General features: G+C 44.5%; 1 protein-coding gene across 1 annotated transcript in view; it reads right to left on the minus strand.

The window, feature by feature from the left end:
- Positions 1-19728, minus strand: part of LOC141140786 (calpain-13-like) — a 196101-nt gene that overhangs the window by 158398 nt on the left and 17975 nt on the right. Inside the window, exon 2 of the mRNA XM_073628284.1 lies at positions 3655-3907. Coding sequence (XP_073484385.1) covers positions 3655-3891 — 237 coding nt within the window. The 5' untranslated portion in view covers positions 3892-3907. The remainder of the gene's footprint in view (positions 1-3654; positions 3908-19728) is intronic.

A 19728-nucleotide genomic window follows, 5' to 3' on the forward strand; every position in this document is an offset into this window, starting at 1 on the left:
TAGCTTCATCCCTTTGGAGCTCTACCCATAAGGATTCCACCTCCTCCCTAGCTTCCTTATTGATGTCATCTCTCACATTCACTTGAACATTATTCTTGATATATATAGGCATACCCCTCCACCTTTTTTAACCTCTCTATCCCTGCGATAAAGGGAATATCCTTGAATGGTTGCCAGCCAATCATGAGAGCTGTTGAACCAGGTCTCTGAAATTCCCACAAAATCGAAATCCTCCTCGCTCAACAGTATCTCTAGTTCACCCATCTTGTCCACCAGGCTCCTGGCATTGGTGAACATGCCACGTAGTTTAGACCGGTCGCATACTGTCCTCTTATTGGGTGTTTCGAGATTGCAAATGTCTTGTGCTGCTGAAGGATTCTGCTCCTTTCTTTATATAACTTTCCCCTCCTGAAATACTCTGCACTGCTGGAAGAATCTGCTTCTTTCTCTAACTCTACTCCCCTGAAATACTTTACAATACTGGATGACTCAGCTCTTTCCTCTATACTCTCCTCTCCCGAATTACTCTGCACTGCTGGAAGACTCTGCTCTTTCTTCTATGTACAGTAAGGGCCCTTTTACACATGCGGACCATTCAGATCCCCCTGTCAGTTTTTTCAGGCGGACCTGAACGGACGCTCCATACATCTCTATGGAGTGATGAATGTCAGCGGTAACATGTCTGCTGACATCCGATCCGCCCCGATCAGATCCGCTCCGCTAAATCTGGACGGATGTCCTATTTTCCATCCGTCTGGCGGATCGGATGAAAATGGACAGGCGGCCCGTTTTCATCTGATCCCCCCAAAGAGGAGAGCGGAGATCTGACAGGTCCATCCCTGCACAGTATGCAGAGACAGACTTGTCATCCGCTGGCTCAGCGGGGATCAACGGACCGATCCCTGCTGAGCAAGCGGATGTCTGAAAACAGATCAGCACGTGTGAAAGGGCCCTAACTCTCCTCCCCTGAAATGCTCTGCACTACTGTGGAACTTATCTAACTCCTTCCTCCATCTAACTCTCCTCTCCTGAAATACTCTATACTGGTGGAGGACTCTGCTCCTTCCTCTGTCTAACTCTACTCCCCTGAATACTCTGCACTACTGAAGGACTCAGCTTCTTCCTCCAACTCTCCTCTCCTGAATTACTCTGTACTATTGGAAGACTCTGCTCCTTCCTCTTTTTAAATCTTCTTTCCTGTAATGCTCGGCAATGCTGGGGAACTTTGCTCCTTCCTCTATCTAATCCTGCTCTCCTAAAATGCTCTGTACTGCTGGAGGACTCTACTCCTTCCTCTACCAAACTCTCATATCTTGAAATACTCTGTAATGTGGGATGACTCTGCTCCTTCCATTATATACTGTTTTAAAAAATAATAATAAAATGATCTGTTATTTTTTCATACATGTTTGCCTAATTTGGTTTTGTTGGGTGAATTTGTGACAGTGTATACCTTAAAGTAATTTATTGGTGGAATTTCACATGTTTACAATCTTGCTTTCCATGTTTGTTATTGTACGTAATGTAGAGTTTTGCAAATGAGCCACTAGATGCAAATGAGACAATTATGATTACTCAGCCAACTCAGGGGGTCGGCAATACATCAGTCATGATCTACCAGTTGATCATGGCTATGTGAAAGGTAGATCACGACCCTGCTGTTCCAGCCTCCAGCTACAAATCCTGCCCTTTGCCTTACACACTACTGACCTCTGAAGTCTGTGTTACTTTATCCTGATTCTTGCACTTGGTGTTACTTACTTTTGACCCCTACACTGTGTGTCACACACTACTGATCTCTGCACTTTGCATTACCTCTGACCTCTGCTTTCTGTGCCACATAATACTGTCCTCTGCACTCTGTGTTACATAATATTGTCCCTTAAACTCTGCAATATTTACTTCTGACACCTACTCTCGGTGTTACTACTGACACCTGAACTCAGCTACTTACTAATGTCCCTTATTCTCTGCGTTACTTACTTCTGACTGCTGAACCCTGCATTACATACTCCTGACCTTTGCACTCTGCGTTACAAACTACTGACTCTTTAATACTTACTTCTGATACCTATTCTCTGCATTACTTACTACTAACTTCTGATCTCTGTTACTTCACAACGCTAATGCCCCGTACACACGGTCGGATTTTCCGATGGAAAATGTCCGATCGGAGCGTGTTGTCGGAAATTCCGACCGTGTGTGGGCTCCATCGGACATTTTCCATCGGATTTTCCGACACCCAAAGTTGGAGAGCAGGAGATAAAATTTTCCGACAACAAAATCCGTTGTCGGGAATTACGATCGTGTGTACACAAATCCGACGGACAAAGTGCCACGCATGCTCAGAATAAATAAAGAGATGAAAGCTATTGGCCACTGCCCCGTTTATAGTCCCGACGTACGTGTTTTACGTCACCGCATTTAGAACGAACGGATTTTCCGACAACTTTGTGTGACTGTGTGTATGCAAGACAAGTTTGAGCCAACATCCGTCGGAAAAAATCCTAGGATTTTGTTGTCGGAATGTCCGAACAAAGTCCGACCGTGTGTACGCCCTATAACAGTTCACAAAGCTAACAGTTAAGTAGTTTAGCAGAGACCAGCTGAATTTCGATCAGTGTGTGGCCATCCTTTTTTCGACAGAAGCTTGAGTGACTTCTGTCAAAGGGTGATGTTGAAAAGTTTTTCAATTGGCTGCAACCCCTGATCAGTGTATTATGACAGTGTCTGGTCCTTCTCCCAGAATACCGGCAGGGGTAGGAGAAATTCCTCCATACACAATAGTTGTGTAGATTGGAATTGGAAATTGGAAAATAGATTGCCCATTTGTTGCCTGCATGTTGGCTGTTTTAAACATATATTACAGTTGCCTGTTTGTTGCCCGCAAAATATAACATATGCCCAATTTTTGCCCATGCATGAACAGGAGGGTTGGTCAGAAGCAGGAGAGACCTTGGGTGTCGTGATGGGGGTTTGTTTTGTAAATAATGGATGATGACTAATAATTACAATAATTATTAGTGTTATTGTGGAAACAGGAGTGTGCCAACCGATATAGAATGCTAACTCCTTCAATCTGAATAAATCTCCGCTGAGTACTACCACTAAATGATCATGGCCAACAGGTGGGTGACTCCCCTGCTTCTGCATTTCCCTTAGTGACTCCTGCACTGTGGAGGACAGAGCTGTCAAACTCTCCCATCAACCCTATAGACGTGCATAACATTTGAGTTAAAAACGACTTCATTTCCCAGAAGAACATTTTGGTAAGGATCATGTTAGTGGAAACATTGCTTTGTTTTAACATGCTGGTTATGACTAAATCACATTAATTTTTCCATCTACGAAATCCTTCCCCCATTATCCGTAAACCAAAAGATTACAATGCAAGGGCCCAGCCCAGAATTCGTCAGTACCCTGCACTGATCTGGCCACTGAACATACAGATTATCAAGCTCTTTCTCAGCTGGGTTGGAAATGGGGGGTACACAAGTTTGCATCTTCACTTTGGGTGCCAAAGGACCCTTTCCAGGCATTGATTGTCAGGTTTGAATTTTTTTGCCTACACATTGTAGGCAAGCACTGTTTGCCCCTTTCCACTCAGCACCTTGTTAGATAAATCTCCCCAATCCTGAATGGCTTGTTACTTACACTTGGTCTTTTCCATTTAATGCTGAGTAGTTTGTCCTGGGACAGCAAATCCTGTCCAATAGAATAGAGGCTGGCAGGGAATACATCATCCTCAAACAACTGCCTTCTATTCAGACAAGTTTCCCGGAGGCTGTTGAAGTCTTGTCCTTTGAACTTTTTTGGGGTTTCCACCGTTCCCGTCTTCCTCTGAGACTGCTGCCCTTCTGCCACCTTCTGGTACACCCCCGGGATCGGCATTGTAGGTCCACGTTATCTGGAGTGAGAAATATTTATACAATTTAAGACAGATTTCAAAGATCAGATATAGTTAAGTACTTTTCCTAAAGAAGAGGGATTTCAAAATGATTTGACTTGCAAGCAGGGTGGTTTTGAGCATGCAGCTATACCATCCTTTGGATAAATTTGTTTAAACAGCTTCTTTCAGATTTGAATATATCCTATCTCTAAAAATAGACAGACTAGCCGAAAAGCAGAGCTGTTACATTTTCAACCATGTGTAATGAGGAAATTATTTTTTTCACGTTGACACTCATTCACTATACTGTATCAGGACAACAGAAACAGGATAGGACAACAGTACTTTTTCCCCCACTGTTGTCTATAACAGTGTTTCTCAACTCCAGTCCTTAAGGCGCCCCCACAGGTCATGTTTTCAGGATTTCCCCCAGATGATACAGCTGTGGTAATTACTAAGGCAGTGAAACTGATAAAATCACCTGTGCAAAATAATGGAAAGCCTGAAAAAATTACCTGCTAGCCTCGGTTCACACTGGGACGACTTGTCAGGCGACCTAGGTCGCCTGACAAGTAGCGTCCCGTTCAGTACAATGGAACCGTTCTAAGGGGAGCGACGCAAGTCGCTCCGACTTAGAAAAAGGTTCCTGTACGACTTCGGGGGCGACTTGGGGCGACTTGCATAGACTTCTATACAGAAGCCGTTTTGCAAGTTGCCCCGGCAGTCGTGTGCAGGTCGCCTCGGTGAGGCGACCTGCAAGTCGTGCCGCCTCTGGTGTGAACCGAGGCTTAGGGCACCTTGAGAACTGGAGTTGAGAAACACTAGTCTCTAACATAGAAGGGCATGGTTCTGTAATCTCTAGAGAACAAAGTAACCAATAGCAATATACAGGAAGAACACAGGAAGTTGTGAGCTTACTGGATTTCTGGCAGGATCAACAGGTATTTTTGGTACTTATCAACACATATAAAAAAATGCTTTCAATGGTATATTTAACACACCAAACACAAGAAGGTCATTGTTCAGGCATTTTAAACGTACCGCTTTCATTAAAATAATAATACCAGGGGATCCTGTCATAAAGGTCCTTGTCCAGGCACTTCACATTATGTGGTGACAACTTGTTGTTGCTGCCTCCCAATTGTGCTTCTGCATTGTCACCTTGTCATATACTATAAGCTTCTGATTCCTGGCTGCTCGAAAAACCCTTGTGCAAGCGTGGAGACAGGCTTTCCTTAATATGGCCGAAGTAAAACAGAGACTCATGGGCATTATTATGCACGAGAAGCTTACATCTATCCTTGAAGACATGCCCACCAAGTACCTCAAGGTCTGGAGTCCCTGGATTGGGTCCCTGGCTCCCTCAGATGAAATTAAAAGACCACAACTTGCTCTCCTTGGGAATTGTTTTGGTGATGAGGTCCCCCCCCGGTTGGCCCATGAGGTTTCCCTCTCACACTCATTTTTTCCTTTCCTTCTCTCTTCTCCCAGACGAGTTCCTCCACCTCATTCTTTTCTGTCTCTAATTCTTCTATAGCCCTTTATATGGAGATGAGCACACCTATTATGCCCTACCCCATCTCTCTCGTGTTGGTGGTTGCAAGAGCTGGGGGACCTTCTTCCCCTTCAAAGAACATTTCTCTTCCAGGTTTGCAGATTGCACTTGATCTACATATGAATCTCGTCTTTGCTACCTTGCTGTTTTGGACAATGTTCTTTGCTCGTGTACTGTGTTATACACCTTGTAAGCCTTGTAAACAATAGAGATCCTGGATGTTTGCACTCCAACAGATCTGCTTTATTGATATGATTCCAACAGGCAGAATCACATGTAGTGGGGGAACAAGAGCAAGGTTAGCCTTGCTCTTGTTCCCCCACTACATGTGATTCTGCCTGATGGAATGTTATCATATCTATAAAGCGGATCTGTTGGGAGTGCAGCCATCTGAGATCTCTATTGTTTACTGTGCAGTTTGCAAGCTGGGTGAGCACTCTCTCGGCAGGTGTGTGAAGTTTGGACTGACCTGGAGCAGCGTACCTCTATGACCTTGTAAGCTTTACTGTGACCTTCTATTTGTATCACTATACTATACCACTCCTTCCTGTTTCCGATTATCTTGTAATAACTTGGAAAAACCTAACCAATCCTTTGTGAAACAACAAAAATGATGATGAATTGAAATGCCAATTGTGAGTCAGGTCTTCTTGCCCTGACCTCACAAATACTCTTGGATGAATAGACTAAAATTTCCACAGAGACTTCCCAAAATCTCGTGGAAAGTCTTCCCAGAGGATTGGAGACCACAAAGGAGGCCAGCCCCATAGTTTTGGAAAGTGATTTCCCACATGTTTTCTATTGGTATGATGGTCAGGTGTCCACAAACCTTTGACCATATAGTGTATCTACTAATCTACCATTGTAAAGAAATAAGATTTTTTTACAGATAAGCATACCAGTGGCAGAAAGTTTAATCTGACTCAACTAGATGTGAACTTGACTTTAAACCAGACTAATTTCCATGGAGTTATGAACTTACAGAACATCCTGTGAAGTATATTAGAAGATATGCTATTATAAGTTGTTATGCACATGCAAGCAAGTTGATTTCCCGTGTAAACAGCGGGAAACACATTTACCAGCTGTTCTGCTGTCGTCAAGATTCCATTTCAAAATTTTGTCTCTGCGTCTGTTTTCTACATGCTGACTTATTCCATGCAAGTGTATCCGATAAGACAAATAATGATAGTTAGGCTTCGAAAAATCAGACACCAGGTCAAACGGGGGCATTCCCATCATCCCACCATCTTCAATTAAAGATTTAAAGGGAAAGTTTAAAGTTTTCATAGTTAAAATAAAACTAGTCTTTAAAATGTTCCCTCCCCCTCCTAATACTTTTGCTGACTAACCTGGGTTAGAAAGGTGTATATACTTACCTATCTTCATCCTGCTCCAGGCTGATCTGGTCACATGATCACCTGTGTCAGCCAGCGGCCGCTGCAGGGGGGGTGGAGAGCGTATGACAATGGCATAGGTAACCTTGTTCATGTGACCGGACTGAAATGGGCTGAAAATAAGTATATACATCTTTCTTACACAGGTTAGGTTGGGTATATATGGATCAAAATTTGTCAAGAACTGGCCAAATTTCAATCTATGTGTAGCCCTTTCTGTTCAACAGAAGCCAGTCTAATGAAATACCTGAATTTGCCTCTGTGCCTATTGCAGTCCCTGTATAGCGGAGCTAGAGTGTGAGAGGAAGAAGCAGCACACGGAGCCAATCAGTTCATGTGCTGACAGGAAGCATGCTGATAGAAGGAGAGAGTGACAGAGAGATGAGCTCATCACTGTGCTGCTTCTCCTTTCACTGTCCAGTCATAGGCTGGGGTGGGTCCAAGATGACCTGGGCTCAAAAGAGGTGAGTTGAATGATGCTGGCCATCAGCCTGAGGATATCTAGTGGCAGAAAAATCTCTGGACGTAAAGGGAATATTGCAGAAAAAGCTAGTTTTGTCATTTTATCATTTAGTGGTCTGATCATTTGATCTTGCTGTTTTTGGCTACAGTCCTCCTACCAAAAGGCAGAGAATTTCACATACACGTTGGGTAAATGTGACTTCTAATGAAAACAACTCGTATATTTAACATAATATGTGTGTCGCTTTCATCCTCTCACACCAGCAATTAAAGCATGACTGACGATCTAACTCTTATCCAAGATGTAAAAAAAGTAAACATTTTGGCCAGAGTTCCACTTTAAGAGAATGCATCCCGTTACACATTTAATTCATTTAAAAAGAAGATTATTGACTTTTTACACTTGCAATGCACAAATTATTGCTAATCACATAAAAATAGATTAAAACTAACAAAGCCTAGAGATGAAGCCTGACAAAAATCCTTTTTTTGCTGGTTCAGTTGCATTACATAGTACATTAAAATCAATGCACTTAGTTTGCAGAGAGAAAAATCGATGCGTGAAAACTTGTTCCGCTTTCGGCGTGAATTGTTAAGTTAAGATTTAGGACTGCAGCCAGTTCAATAACGCTAAAAGAAGGAGCAAAATATTGCACTAAACAGAAAATTCTTCATTTCAGTTTTTTTTTTTTTTAACGGTGCCTTCCATTTTATTTTAAAGCAGTGTTTTGAACATTTTTTTAATGAAGCAGTAATTGTCTAGCTTGCAGTTTCATGAGCCGTTCTAGAGGAGTATTTACAGCAGTAACAGCCACAAGAGAAACTTTTGTCTATTTTTAACAAGTATTCATTATGTGGTGCTAACTTTTTCCTGAACATGTTATTTTTTGTGGTTTATATTGTTTACATCTATTGTGTCATGCAAGGATTTATAGGTGTGCCCTCTTGTGGGTACCAGAGTGCAATTAGCATACTTGACGGTTACAATGAATAAATATAGGTAAATATACCCCTGCTGGAACTTGTATTGTTTTGCTCAGTGGTGTTACCACTTATATTGAATCATCACAAGAGTACTTCATGAAAATGTATGAATTCTTTTATGTTGATTTGTAATTTTTCACTGACAGGTTGGAAGCCTGACTGTCAAAAAAAAAAATTCTAATGAATTTCAATCTGGTTTAATTTAAAAACACAGCACAGAAACACCACTGGTCTGCCTGCCTATTGAATGACCTATTAAGAAAAGGAAACTGCGCCATCCTTATTCTCTTTGCTCTTTCTGCCACATTTTCCACCATGGGATGTAACGTCTTATTGGATTGCTGAAAGTTGCTCTGTGTAAGAAGGTATTAAGCACAGGTTCCTGTCAGGAAGATCTGAAAGGGTCACGGCAGGAATACACTCATCCTCTTCACTTCCATTACTTTATGGCATGCCCCCAACTGTCCCGGATGTAGTGGGACTGTCCTGGAATTAAAACACAATCCCAGCATCCCTTCGGACCGGGACTGTGTCCCAGAGCCAAGAACAGGAAAACATGTTTGTGCGCTTGCCACCTGCTCTGTGCAAAAACTGTGGGTGGTGAGATCTGCCAACAAAATCTGCATCGTTTTGGCAGGGAGGAGGGAGAGAGCTGAGACATGGGACATAGACAACTACAAGGGCAGTGCCCACTGACCTCAAAAGTACCCCATCAGCCTTCACTGAATAATGCAGCCTTGACTGGTGACCAATGTACTCCTCTGGCCCCCACGGACCACCAATGTACTTTATAAGTCACCACTCACCACCATGTTGCTCTTCTGCCCTCACTGATATCCAGTGTACCCCTTAAACCCCCTCTGACACCTCCCCCCCACCTTCCTCACTGCCACCAATTTTTTTGGTTCCTCCAATGGTCCACTCTTACTATTTAGGGGATCTTTTCTCCCATGGACACTGATGCCAAGTATGGAATTTTTACATAGTTACATTGGTCCAGCTTGGGGATCCCATGATGGGGCACTGTTCCTCCCACTAACACCAACAATAAGACATTATTCCTTCCCCTAATACCAAAGATGAGGCATTGTTTGCTCCTACTGTTGCTAAGACATCTTTTACTTTCACTGGTCACAATCAGACCCTCTAAATTTTGAAGGACAGTAAAATGGTCCTTTGTTTAGAAAATTTGGAGACCCCTGCTCTAAAAGCTGGTAGTCGCTGTAGTAGGTACTGCCACTCTAGTGATCTCCACTTTCTTCCAGGTCCCATGCTGAGTGGCTGCCCTGCTGCAGTGTGAACATAGGAGGTCTGACACTAGGCATGGGCACCTTTCAGAAAATGCTTTGCATCTTTTCAATTTGTGCAAAGCGTTCTCTGATTGAACAAGATGAAGAGGTATGGCGGTGATATCATTCTCTCCACCTTGTCCAATCAGAGAATGCCTTGCATTCATTAAGAAAATGCAAAGCATTGTCTGAATGATGCCTGCACCGAGTGACCAAGGTGTCCCTCTTTCACCAGCTCCAAAGCTGGAAGTTATGCATTACAGGGTGCCACAGGGCTCCATCCTGTCACTAATATTAATTGTCATATACATGGATTCCACTGGAAAAAAACATACAGCACCATGGTCTCCACTACCAGTGCTATGCAGATGACACGTGATATTCAATGTAGGTCAAACCATGATCGACAGGTGTCTCATTGACATACACAATGGATGAACTGTAACTGGCTAAAACTAAACCCAGACAAGACAGAAATTCTTGTAATTGAGGGGGCAGAGACTAACTTCAAAGTGGTGAAAAACAGGTCCAGCTAGTTTAACCATTTGTGCAGCCTGGGGTTGATCCTGGACACTGAGTTATCAAATAAATAACATGTTCTAGTGCTATCAGGTCTTTATTCTGCCATCTCAGAAATATTACAGGAATCTGACAGAATCTGCTGCTTTTACAATTCAATATCAAAACAGTCTGACGGATTGCTAAATACTGTATTTCACTATATAAGCTGAGTTTACTGGTAAAAGTAATGCCCCGTACACACGGTCGGATTTTCCGATGGAAAATGTCCGATCGGAACGTGTTGTCGGAAATTCTGACCGTGTGTGGGCTCCATCGGACATTTTCCATCGGATTTTCCGACACACAAAGTTGGAGAGCAGGAGATAAAATTTTCCGACAACAAAATCCGTTGTCGGAAATTCCGATCGTGTGTACACAAATCCGACGGACAAACTGCTCAGAATAAATAAAGAGATGAAAGCTATTGGCCACTGCCCCGTTTATAGTCCCGACGTACGTGTTTTACGTCACCGCGTTTAGAACGATCGGATTTTCCGACAACTTTGTGTATGCAAGACAAGTTTGAGCCAACATCCGTCGGAAAAAATCCTAGGATTTTGTTGTCGGAATGTCCGAACAAAGTCCGACCGTGTGTACGGGGCATTAGTGTAAAATGCAAGACTCCGGTGGGTGTACAAATATGTCTGCTTGCCGCCTTCTCACTGTATCTTTACTGCAGCCGAGTGCGGGGTGTACCAAGATTGCCGTGACAGAACATCACTTCCATTACAAATTCTGACGGGTCACCCAATTTGACAAAATACCTGCACTGATAACTCACCTCAGTCCTAGGACAGAGCAGCTGAGGATTGAGGGCAGACTGCCCTTCTTCCTCTTTCCCCAATCATGTGACTTATCACATGACTGGAGAGGGGAAGGAGACGTTGCCTCCATTCCAGATTGTGTGATTTATGAGTACAAAGTAAGGAGGGGGAGTGACTCAGCCCTAGACCTCTCCTCCCCTCCTCAGACCCCCTTAGCCTCTTCCTTCTATTCTCACCTTTGTGTGTTGCAGGAACGTGGGCAAAAGTGCATGGGCTCTTGCATTGCATAAAAACACAGCCCTTTTGCAGGTGCACGGCAGTGTCAATAATGTTTTAGTCTTGCCAATGTGTGCTCTTTCCCGCTCATTTGCCTGCACCAAAACACATGGTACCAAAATACCTTGCGTTTCAGTGTAACACAATTTTTAAAAAGGGTCATACACTTCTTTTGTGCATTCTATCATGCATAGAGCATCCCATTAAAATGAATGCACTGCCCCAAATGTGCCTCACAAAATCATGCATGCTCCATCATACCTGCATAAGTGCAATGGAGCCTTAGGGCTAGCTTACACTTGCAGTAGCCCTCTGAAGAGAAATTTTCACTAAATCATTTTCAGAGGATGTTTGACAGGTGGTAAAGAGGCATTATTTCACCTCATCACCACCTGTTTTAACCTCCTAAAACCCCACACCACTGTGCCAAAACCACGTGCATTGCATGTGGTTGCAGCTCAGCTCCTTTCACTTGCATGGGTTGCGTTCAGTAGATGGTACTGCTCATCAAACTGGGAATGATTTTAGCCACGCAAATGTTTACCCCCATGTAGCACCCTGATGTTTAGGCAGGGTTGCTTATCTGCCAAGTGATATTTGCCTTGGCCAACCGATAGGAGGTCAATTGATTTCACCCTAATTCTGGAATTGCTGCACTTTTCACTTCGGTCATTAGATCGTCGGGTATCTGGTGGCATTAGATAAGGCAAGGGCATTGCAAGAACAGATTAGGAATGAATGGGGCATCTCAGCTAATGGGCAGGGATTTTCTTGGGTCCCTTGGCCTGCTGGGAGAGCCTATTTATTTGGGTGGAGTCAGGTGATCAGGGTTCTGTGCCACATGGACGGCTGTCTGGGTGGACGTGTGTTGTGTTGTCCCGGGCTGCTAGGCCAGAGACCTGAGGCCTATCCCAGGGACATCTGGCCGCTATACTGTCTGAGGGCCTATCCAGAAGCAAGAGAGCAGCGCAGGATTGGGATTCCGGCTTGCAGTCCAACCAGAAGTAACGGTTCTGCTGGCTGGAGAACCTGTCGTGGTTGGAGGTAAAGGGGAAGCTGTCGCCACTAAGGAACCATCCACCCTATTACCGGGACCACTGTGAGTAGCTGAAGCAAGTACCAGAGCAGTATTTTCACCACCTGGGGACGGTGAAGAATTGGGAAACTTCAGCAGATGTCAAGCCAGGGACCCAGTCAGCGGAGGTGACGCTTGCAGAGCATTATTGTGTGCCAAACCAGGGACCAATTAGGCCAGTGGGGTGATGCATGAACAGTATCTGTGAGTGCCGAGCTAGGGACTCAGCAGGGAAGCGGAGGTGATGCTTTAGGAAGAGACTGAGTAAGAAGATTGGAAGAGCTCAGGAGATCCAGTGGCAGTGGATCAGCAAGTCTAAGTGATAGACTGGGAGCTCAGTTGAGTGAAGATCTACAATAAGAGATTGTAGAAGAAGTGAATACGTTCATTACAACCTTTGTTAGAAACTGTTTCAAGATTGTTGCCATAGGAGACAGCGGTCCTACTCATGCAGATGTAGTGTCGAGATGGATGCCTTTCCCTGCATAGCTGTCTGCCTATAGAAGTCTCGGAGTCTGCCAATGAACATTGCATCTACTTAAGGGTGTCCTGGCTCCAAACCCAATCTCCCACAGTTCTGTTTAAGAGACAATAAATCTCTTTGCATTCAAGAAGTGCCTGGTGCCCATCAATCTACTTTGCATTACACTCACCATGCCTTGTAACCCACTCTACACAGAAGGATGTCAGCTGTCCCTACCCTGGAGGTCACCATTAGGCCTCAAGGGCCACATGACTTGGCTACACCTATATGGCTGCCTTTGCATCTCAGGGGGCGATCGGAAGACAGTAAAAATGCAAATCAACCGTGTTTTTACACTTAAGTGTAAACAAGGCCTCAGGGGCTCATTCACATGAGTGGATTGAGGGCGATAAAAGCAAGCAGTTGAGCCATATTTTTACTGCCCACCTTCATCCAAAGATAGCCACATATCTGAACGAGCCTTTTCAGCGCCCTTCCTCCCTCAGAACCCCCCCCCCCAATCTCCCATTAGTTCTATGCACCCCTCAGAGCCCACCTCCCCTCTTCTCTGTGTCCACTAACTTGAAACTCTTCAGTTTGCTGCAGTGTACCATAAACATTGGTACTATTTCAGCACATGCCACAAACATTTCCTACATATGCGTGTCACTATTAGCCACGTCCCCTCCTCTACCTTGAGAAGGGGAGGGGGGGCACAGTTTGCCATCTTTGCCCTGGGAGCTGAATGATCTTTCCCCTGGCACTGTTCTGACATAACTTCTGGCTACCCACACTCCTACACACCCCCTCCGCTCCTCGAAAAAAGGAATATTTGAAATTTGATCATGCAGCCCCAACAATATGGAACTCACTACTATCCGTTGTCTGGAAAGCAACCTCTCTGGCAATTTCTAAAGCTGACCATACATTATACAATCCTATTGTTCAATCCCATTAGCCTGTCTGATTTGATACTAATTGAATGGATAATGGGGCATATAAGAACTAATACATGCTGGATAGCCTCATTTCTCAACACACAGATGGGACAACTGGAAGGATCAGGCTATGTGAGTATAACTGCAATGGGGTAATAGTTATGAGACGACATCTTGTAGTCTCGTTACGCTGGCCATAGATGGATAGCATTTCAAACACAAATTTTTACGAAAAGTCTTATGCCCCGTACACACGGTCGGATTTTCCGATGGACAATGTCCGATCGGAGCGTGTTGTCGGAAATTCCGACCGTGTGTGGGCGCCATCGGACATTTTCCATCAGATTTTCCGACATACAAAGTTGGACAGCAGGAGATAAAATTTTCCGACAACAAAATCCGATCGCGTCAATTCCGACCGTGTGTGGCCTGTTCCGACGCACAAAGTGCCACGCATGCTCAGAAGAAATTCCGACACGGGACAGCTCGTTCTGGTAAACGCAGCGTTCGGAATGGATACAGCACTTTCGTCACGCTGCAATGTTCAAAATGGTTTAATACAGCGCACTCTCTTCTTCTTTATAATGTGACAAGAATTAAGTAGTTTTGATGCTCATATTCACACACACTTCTCACAAACTTATTTCGTTACTATTTATCGGGATTCCCTCAATATATTTTGATTTCTCACATCTGACAACAAAATTTTTTGGTTTTTTTGGACTTTAATGTAGAATCTTTTTTTGTGTTTCTCTTTTTTATTTATTTTTTTTTTGGTGATTTTGATTTGTATTCCCGAAAATGTTTGTGTGTTTTTGGTGACAAGTTCCCACAACACCATTGATATGTTGTTCTATTTAATCTGTAGGAGATTGTTTGGTGTTGTTGTCCCTTGTTAATTTCACATTGTACTTTAGAAATGTACCTGAATCGTCACCAACAAAATGTCCTTTTTGGATGAAAACACACACAGGAGAGTAGAATTTATCCAAAAAAATTTTAATAAGGGCTCACAACTAAACAAAGAGGGAGGCAACGCTGGAGAAACTGCAGAAGTGGGCGAAGCCTGGGACCCCTGGGGCAGACATCAATTATTTAAAAGCAAAATTGGTGGCCTGAGGAGTCCATATCTAAGGGAATGCAGTCTGGTCCAGAAGTCCCAGAGATCCGGAAAGCAGCAGATGACATCTGTGTCCCCAGGCTGTGGTCATACAAGAGACTGCATCTTCTGTCAGACCAGACTGAACCCAGGGACATCACTCTTTGGTCTTCCTTCCACGCTTCCTTACAGGCTTTGGCTGTGGTGGTGGAGTTGTGGCAGCAGGAGGAGGAGGAGGAGGAGGATCGTCCCTCTCAATGACATCCATCTTGTGTGTCAGTTCCCCACTCTCCCCCTTACGAAGGACTTTATAAATCAGGTCCTCAGAGATCTTGCATTGACCCTCCTGCATGCCCTGCAATTTTGTGGCAGCCATGCAGGCAAAGGCCTCTTCAGGACTGGGGAAGGCTCTGAGGGACGCCGAAGCCTCCTGGATCAGCCTGTACGCTGAATCCTGCACAGGACTGGGAGTCATCTTCCTGGCTCATTTATATGGCAGGCGGAGAGGAGGAACCTGAGACTCAGTCAGGCTGCGACTTGTCCCAGGCTTCTCTTGGCTGCCACTTAGCCCTGCCTCCTCCTGGCTGACACTAATCCCCGCCTCCTCCTGGCTGACACTAATCCCCGCCTCCTCCTGACTGCCACATTCCACAGCCTCCTCCTGGCTGAGGTCTTCCTGTGTATGAAAAAGGGACATAGTTTTAGTTTTTTAGTCATCAATCACACACAATTTTCACCTCCTGACTGCTGCAAATTGAATGTTAACAAATATAACAGACTATCCTTCTGAGCCCAGCAGTTTTCATTCTTTTCCCAATTTTGGGTGCCCACTACTGTCTATTGATATGTAAAGCACTTTTTTTAATCAGCAATTAGTGATCAATAATAACATCTAATAAACATCATTTATTTATTGACCAGAAATCTGTAGAAGAATGCTATACCTGACTCCAGCTGGGCTCCTCCATTTCTTCTTGGCTGGAAGGCCCAGGTTGGCCATCGGAAGCCTCAGCTGGGGTGGAAGGAAGAGTGGAAGGAAGAGTAGAGAGGGATTCCCTGACTTCAGTGTGGTCTGACAGAAATCGCAGTCTCTCGTAGTACCACAGCCTGGGGACATAAACGTCATCTGCTGCAGCTCCGGATCTCTGGGAATCTGTGACCTTCTTGCGCTCCCTAAGATAAGTGCTCCTCAGGCCACCAATTTTAGCTTTCAAATAAGGGATGGTTGCTGTGGGGACCACCGGCTTCACCAACTCCAGCAGTTTCTCCAGCGCTGCCTGCCTCTTCTGTTTGTGATTATAGTGGGGGTGTCTCACTTGCCACAGACAGGGCAGCTCCCTGTACTTGTCTATGAACAGGGGCAGGAAATTGTGGTCGTTGAACCCATCCATTTTCTCTGTAAGACACAACACAAGACAAAGCCTAATGTCAGGCCAAACTCCCCTAATCTTGTTACAATATAGGCTTCCATTTCGAAGCAGTATAGGCCCAAGTTTAGATCCTACCTTCGTTAGCACGATCGGCGTCTCCGATGCTCCTTCCTCTGCTCACAGATCGTACGTAAGACGTGCACGTGTTACGATTTATACACACTGCGCATGCGTATAACTCCGTCCGCCCCTGACGTTCTTTCTAGTCTATTCCCCGCCCCTTTTCGTTCGGCGCAGTGGGGGAAGAGCACATGGCGGATAGACAGCAGGATCGTGCTAATTGTAGCAACGAGGAGGAGGAGGAGGAGGAAAGGCTGGAGCCTGAAACGTCCCGATCCAGAAGGAGATTAAAGGACTCAAATATGTCCTTTGGGGAGATGTTGGAGATGGTGGACATCCTGAAGAAGGCCGACTATGATGGAAAGTATGGGCCTTACCCCAACCCCAATGTCAGAAAGGCCAAGATCATGGCGAAAGTGGTCAGGAGTCTGCACCGGAAATTCGGGGTACGACGATCGAAAGATCAGCTCAGGAAGTGGTGGTCGGACCTGAAATTACGAGAACACGAGCAGTACAGAAAGATCCGGAGATTGCTGCAAAAAAGTAAGTAGTTGTACTGTGTTCCTATTCTTTATGTTTATTACGTTCGTGCTGTTCCATGTGCTTTTAGGAACTGTTGTACAGTTTAAAATGGCAACTTTCATGTTCATGGGCACATTATTCGTTCGGATCACACATTGTTATTTCGGACGATAAAATACCATTGTTTAGGCCATATGCATTTGGCCACCATTTTGACGCCCTATACTTGTCTTCAAAGACTTGGGTTGTGTAGATGGCTTTGTTACTAGAATGAAATGCAAACTAGATTGTGTGTAAGGAGAGGACACTCAGCAGCTGTTTTCACATCTGGACACTGGAGCACTAGTGTGGGACACAGGAACACCATTTTTATTAGGGGGGCCACACAGGTGCCCCAGTGTATACTTTGGGGGGGGGCTACATCTGTGAAGCTTTTACCAAACAGGTAAAGTATTGCAGCTTGACAAAGGACACTAAAAAAAGCTACATCTTGGAACTCTGCTAAAATAGACAATTGTACCCCACTTCCAAGCAATGTTTCATCTTTATAGTTCTGACATTAAATATCTGTGTGCTAATTATACCATTTTTGTTTTACATAGGGGAGAAAAGACTCGGAGGACACCCCTCATCCGAGGAGACCAGAGCCCCCCCCCCTCTGGAAGAAGGGGAAATCCACCCAACACAAGATGAGCAGGAGGAAGAAGACGTGGTGGAAGTAGTCACCACAACAGGTGAGTGTCTGCAACCACAGGCTCAGATAAGAGATGGATGGCGGCATATTTTTTAGACATAATTTATTTTGGGTTTCCTCTCTTTTTAGGTGATCGTGAGGTTGTGGATCCAGATCCTTTCACATCCGAAAGTGCCCAGATCCTGATCGGGGAGATCATGGGGTGTAATTTACAATTGGAAAACATCAAGCAAAACATCAATGATGTTATTCCAAAATATAAAAACATCATTGATGTTTTGGGGCGAGTTTAAAACCCCTCCAAATCACTTTCTTCTTTTGTGTGCTACAATGTGCTAAATGTTTTTGTGATTTTTCCCAAAGCCAAATTTGGAGGATGCACACAGTGTGTCAACATGTGCTATCTGCCATCACGGGAGATCAATGGACGCGTTTTGGGGGTGCAACACCTTCCTCAATAATAAAGTAGCGGTGAGGAAGGGCTTTCTCCCCCAAAACACATCCCTTGATCCCCCGTGATGGCAGTTAGCACATGTTGACATTGTGAAATTTGTGTGCATCTTCCAAATTTGGCTTTTCCAGGGGTGATTTCCCCCCATCTGAACGCTATATCAAACACAGTTCCTAAATACTCATGTCTGATATTGCCTTCCAGTTCTACCAAATGTGAACTTTGTAAGATCAAGATTTGTGTCTTTCTTGTTGGTTTTACACAGGCCTGTTTTCTATAAAATGCACATTTTGATTTTGGATAATGCCACCACAAAAATTGTTATACAACAAACATGTTGGCTTGTCAGAAAAACCTTTGGTAAATGCACATGTGATTGTGCAGGTATTAAAAAGATTGTTCATCAAGAATGTGTGGATTATTGTCTCACGCTACAACACTTTTGGGGTGATGTAATTGTTGTTTTATGAGAAAATGGGGGTAATTTCCTAAGGGCAAATCCTCTTTGCACTACAAGTGCAGTTTCAGTGCAGTTGCAAGTGCACTTGTAGTGAAAAGTGTCTTTGCATTTAGTAAATAACAGCCAACAGTGCTTTGTATAAGGTTACACAATCACGACATTTTCTGCACTCCACACATTTCTGTCAGGGTCAGCTCAAACAAACACAAGCAGTAAATGTCCACAAAGAAGAGCCTGGGGGGAGATGCCTGTCGAGAACTTGAGGTCCTGCAGGCTTCTCCCTGTGGCCAAATACCGCAAGGTAGCGACCAACCTCTGCTCCGGAGTGATGGCTTGCCTCATGCAGGTATCCTGCCTGCTAATATAAGGGGTCAGCAAAGCCAACAAACGGTGAAACACGGGGTCCCTCATCCTGAGAATGTTCCTGAAATCATCAGGATTATTCTCACGGATCTCACGGAGCAAAGGCATATGAGAGAACTGGTCACGCTGAAGCAACCAATTCTTGGTCCATGAACTCCTCCCCACCCTGTTCATGGACTGGACTTGTGTCAAGGTCAGGACCCCAACACCAAGCCCCCGCACAGCACGAACTCTACGAGGAGTACGCATACGAAACATGGCTAGAAAACGGTCGGCTGCTCAGAACGAAGTAACAGAACGCACTGAAGAACAGCAAGGCCTGTGAAGAGCGACCTGAAAAACAGCAACGAGCGGACAAGATCGCACAGAAAACTCTGATACGAACTGACTGCACGCACTGAAGAGCAGATACAAACCCACAAGCACAAACTGAACAGCAGAAAACGATCTGAAAGCCACGAGTCTGAAAAAGCGCGAATCGTCTCTCACCAAACTTTTACTAACACGAGATTAGCAAAAGGAGCCCAAAGGGTGCCGCCCTTGGTTCTGAACCGGCCTTTTCTAGTCTCGTCGTACGTGGTGTACGTGACCGCGTGGTTGTCGATCGGAAATTCCGACAACTTTGTGCGACCGTGTGTAAGCAAAACAAGTTTGAGCCAACATCCGTCGGAAAAAATCCTAGGATTTTGTTGTCGGAATGTCCGAACAAAGTCCGACCGTGTGTACGGGGCATTAGGAAAATTTGCACATAAATTATCAAAACATTTGATTGTCTTACAAAAGTTTTCGTTTACTTTTAACAGTCGATTGCTGAAAAAAAAAACACATACACTGTTAGAAATTCATTCTGGAGGGCTCTGCTGGCTGTGCTCACCCGGATAGATCAAGGATGAGGTACCGGTATTTGGATTTTAAAATGTGGCAGTTTTAAGCAAGGCTTTTTTTTCTCAGAGAATAAGTGCAGGAACTCCCCCTTTTGGAGTTACCCCTTGTCTC

This window comes from Aquarana catesbeiana, linkage group LG04 (genome assembly GCF_042186555.1).
Source record: "Aquarana catesbeiana isolate 2022-GZ linkage group LG04, ASM4218655v1, whole genome shotgun sequence".
Lineage (NCBI taxonomy): Eukaryota > Metazoa > Chordata > Amphibia > Anura > Ranidae > Aquarana > Aquarana catesbeiana.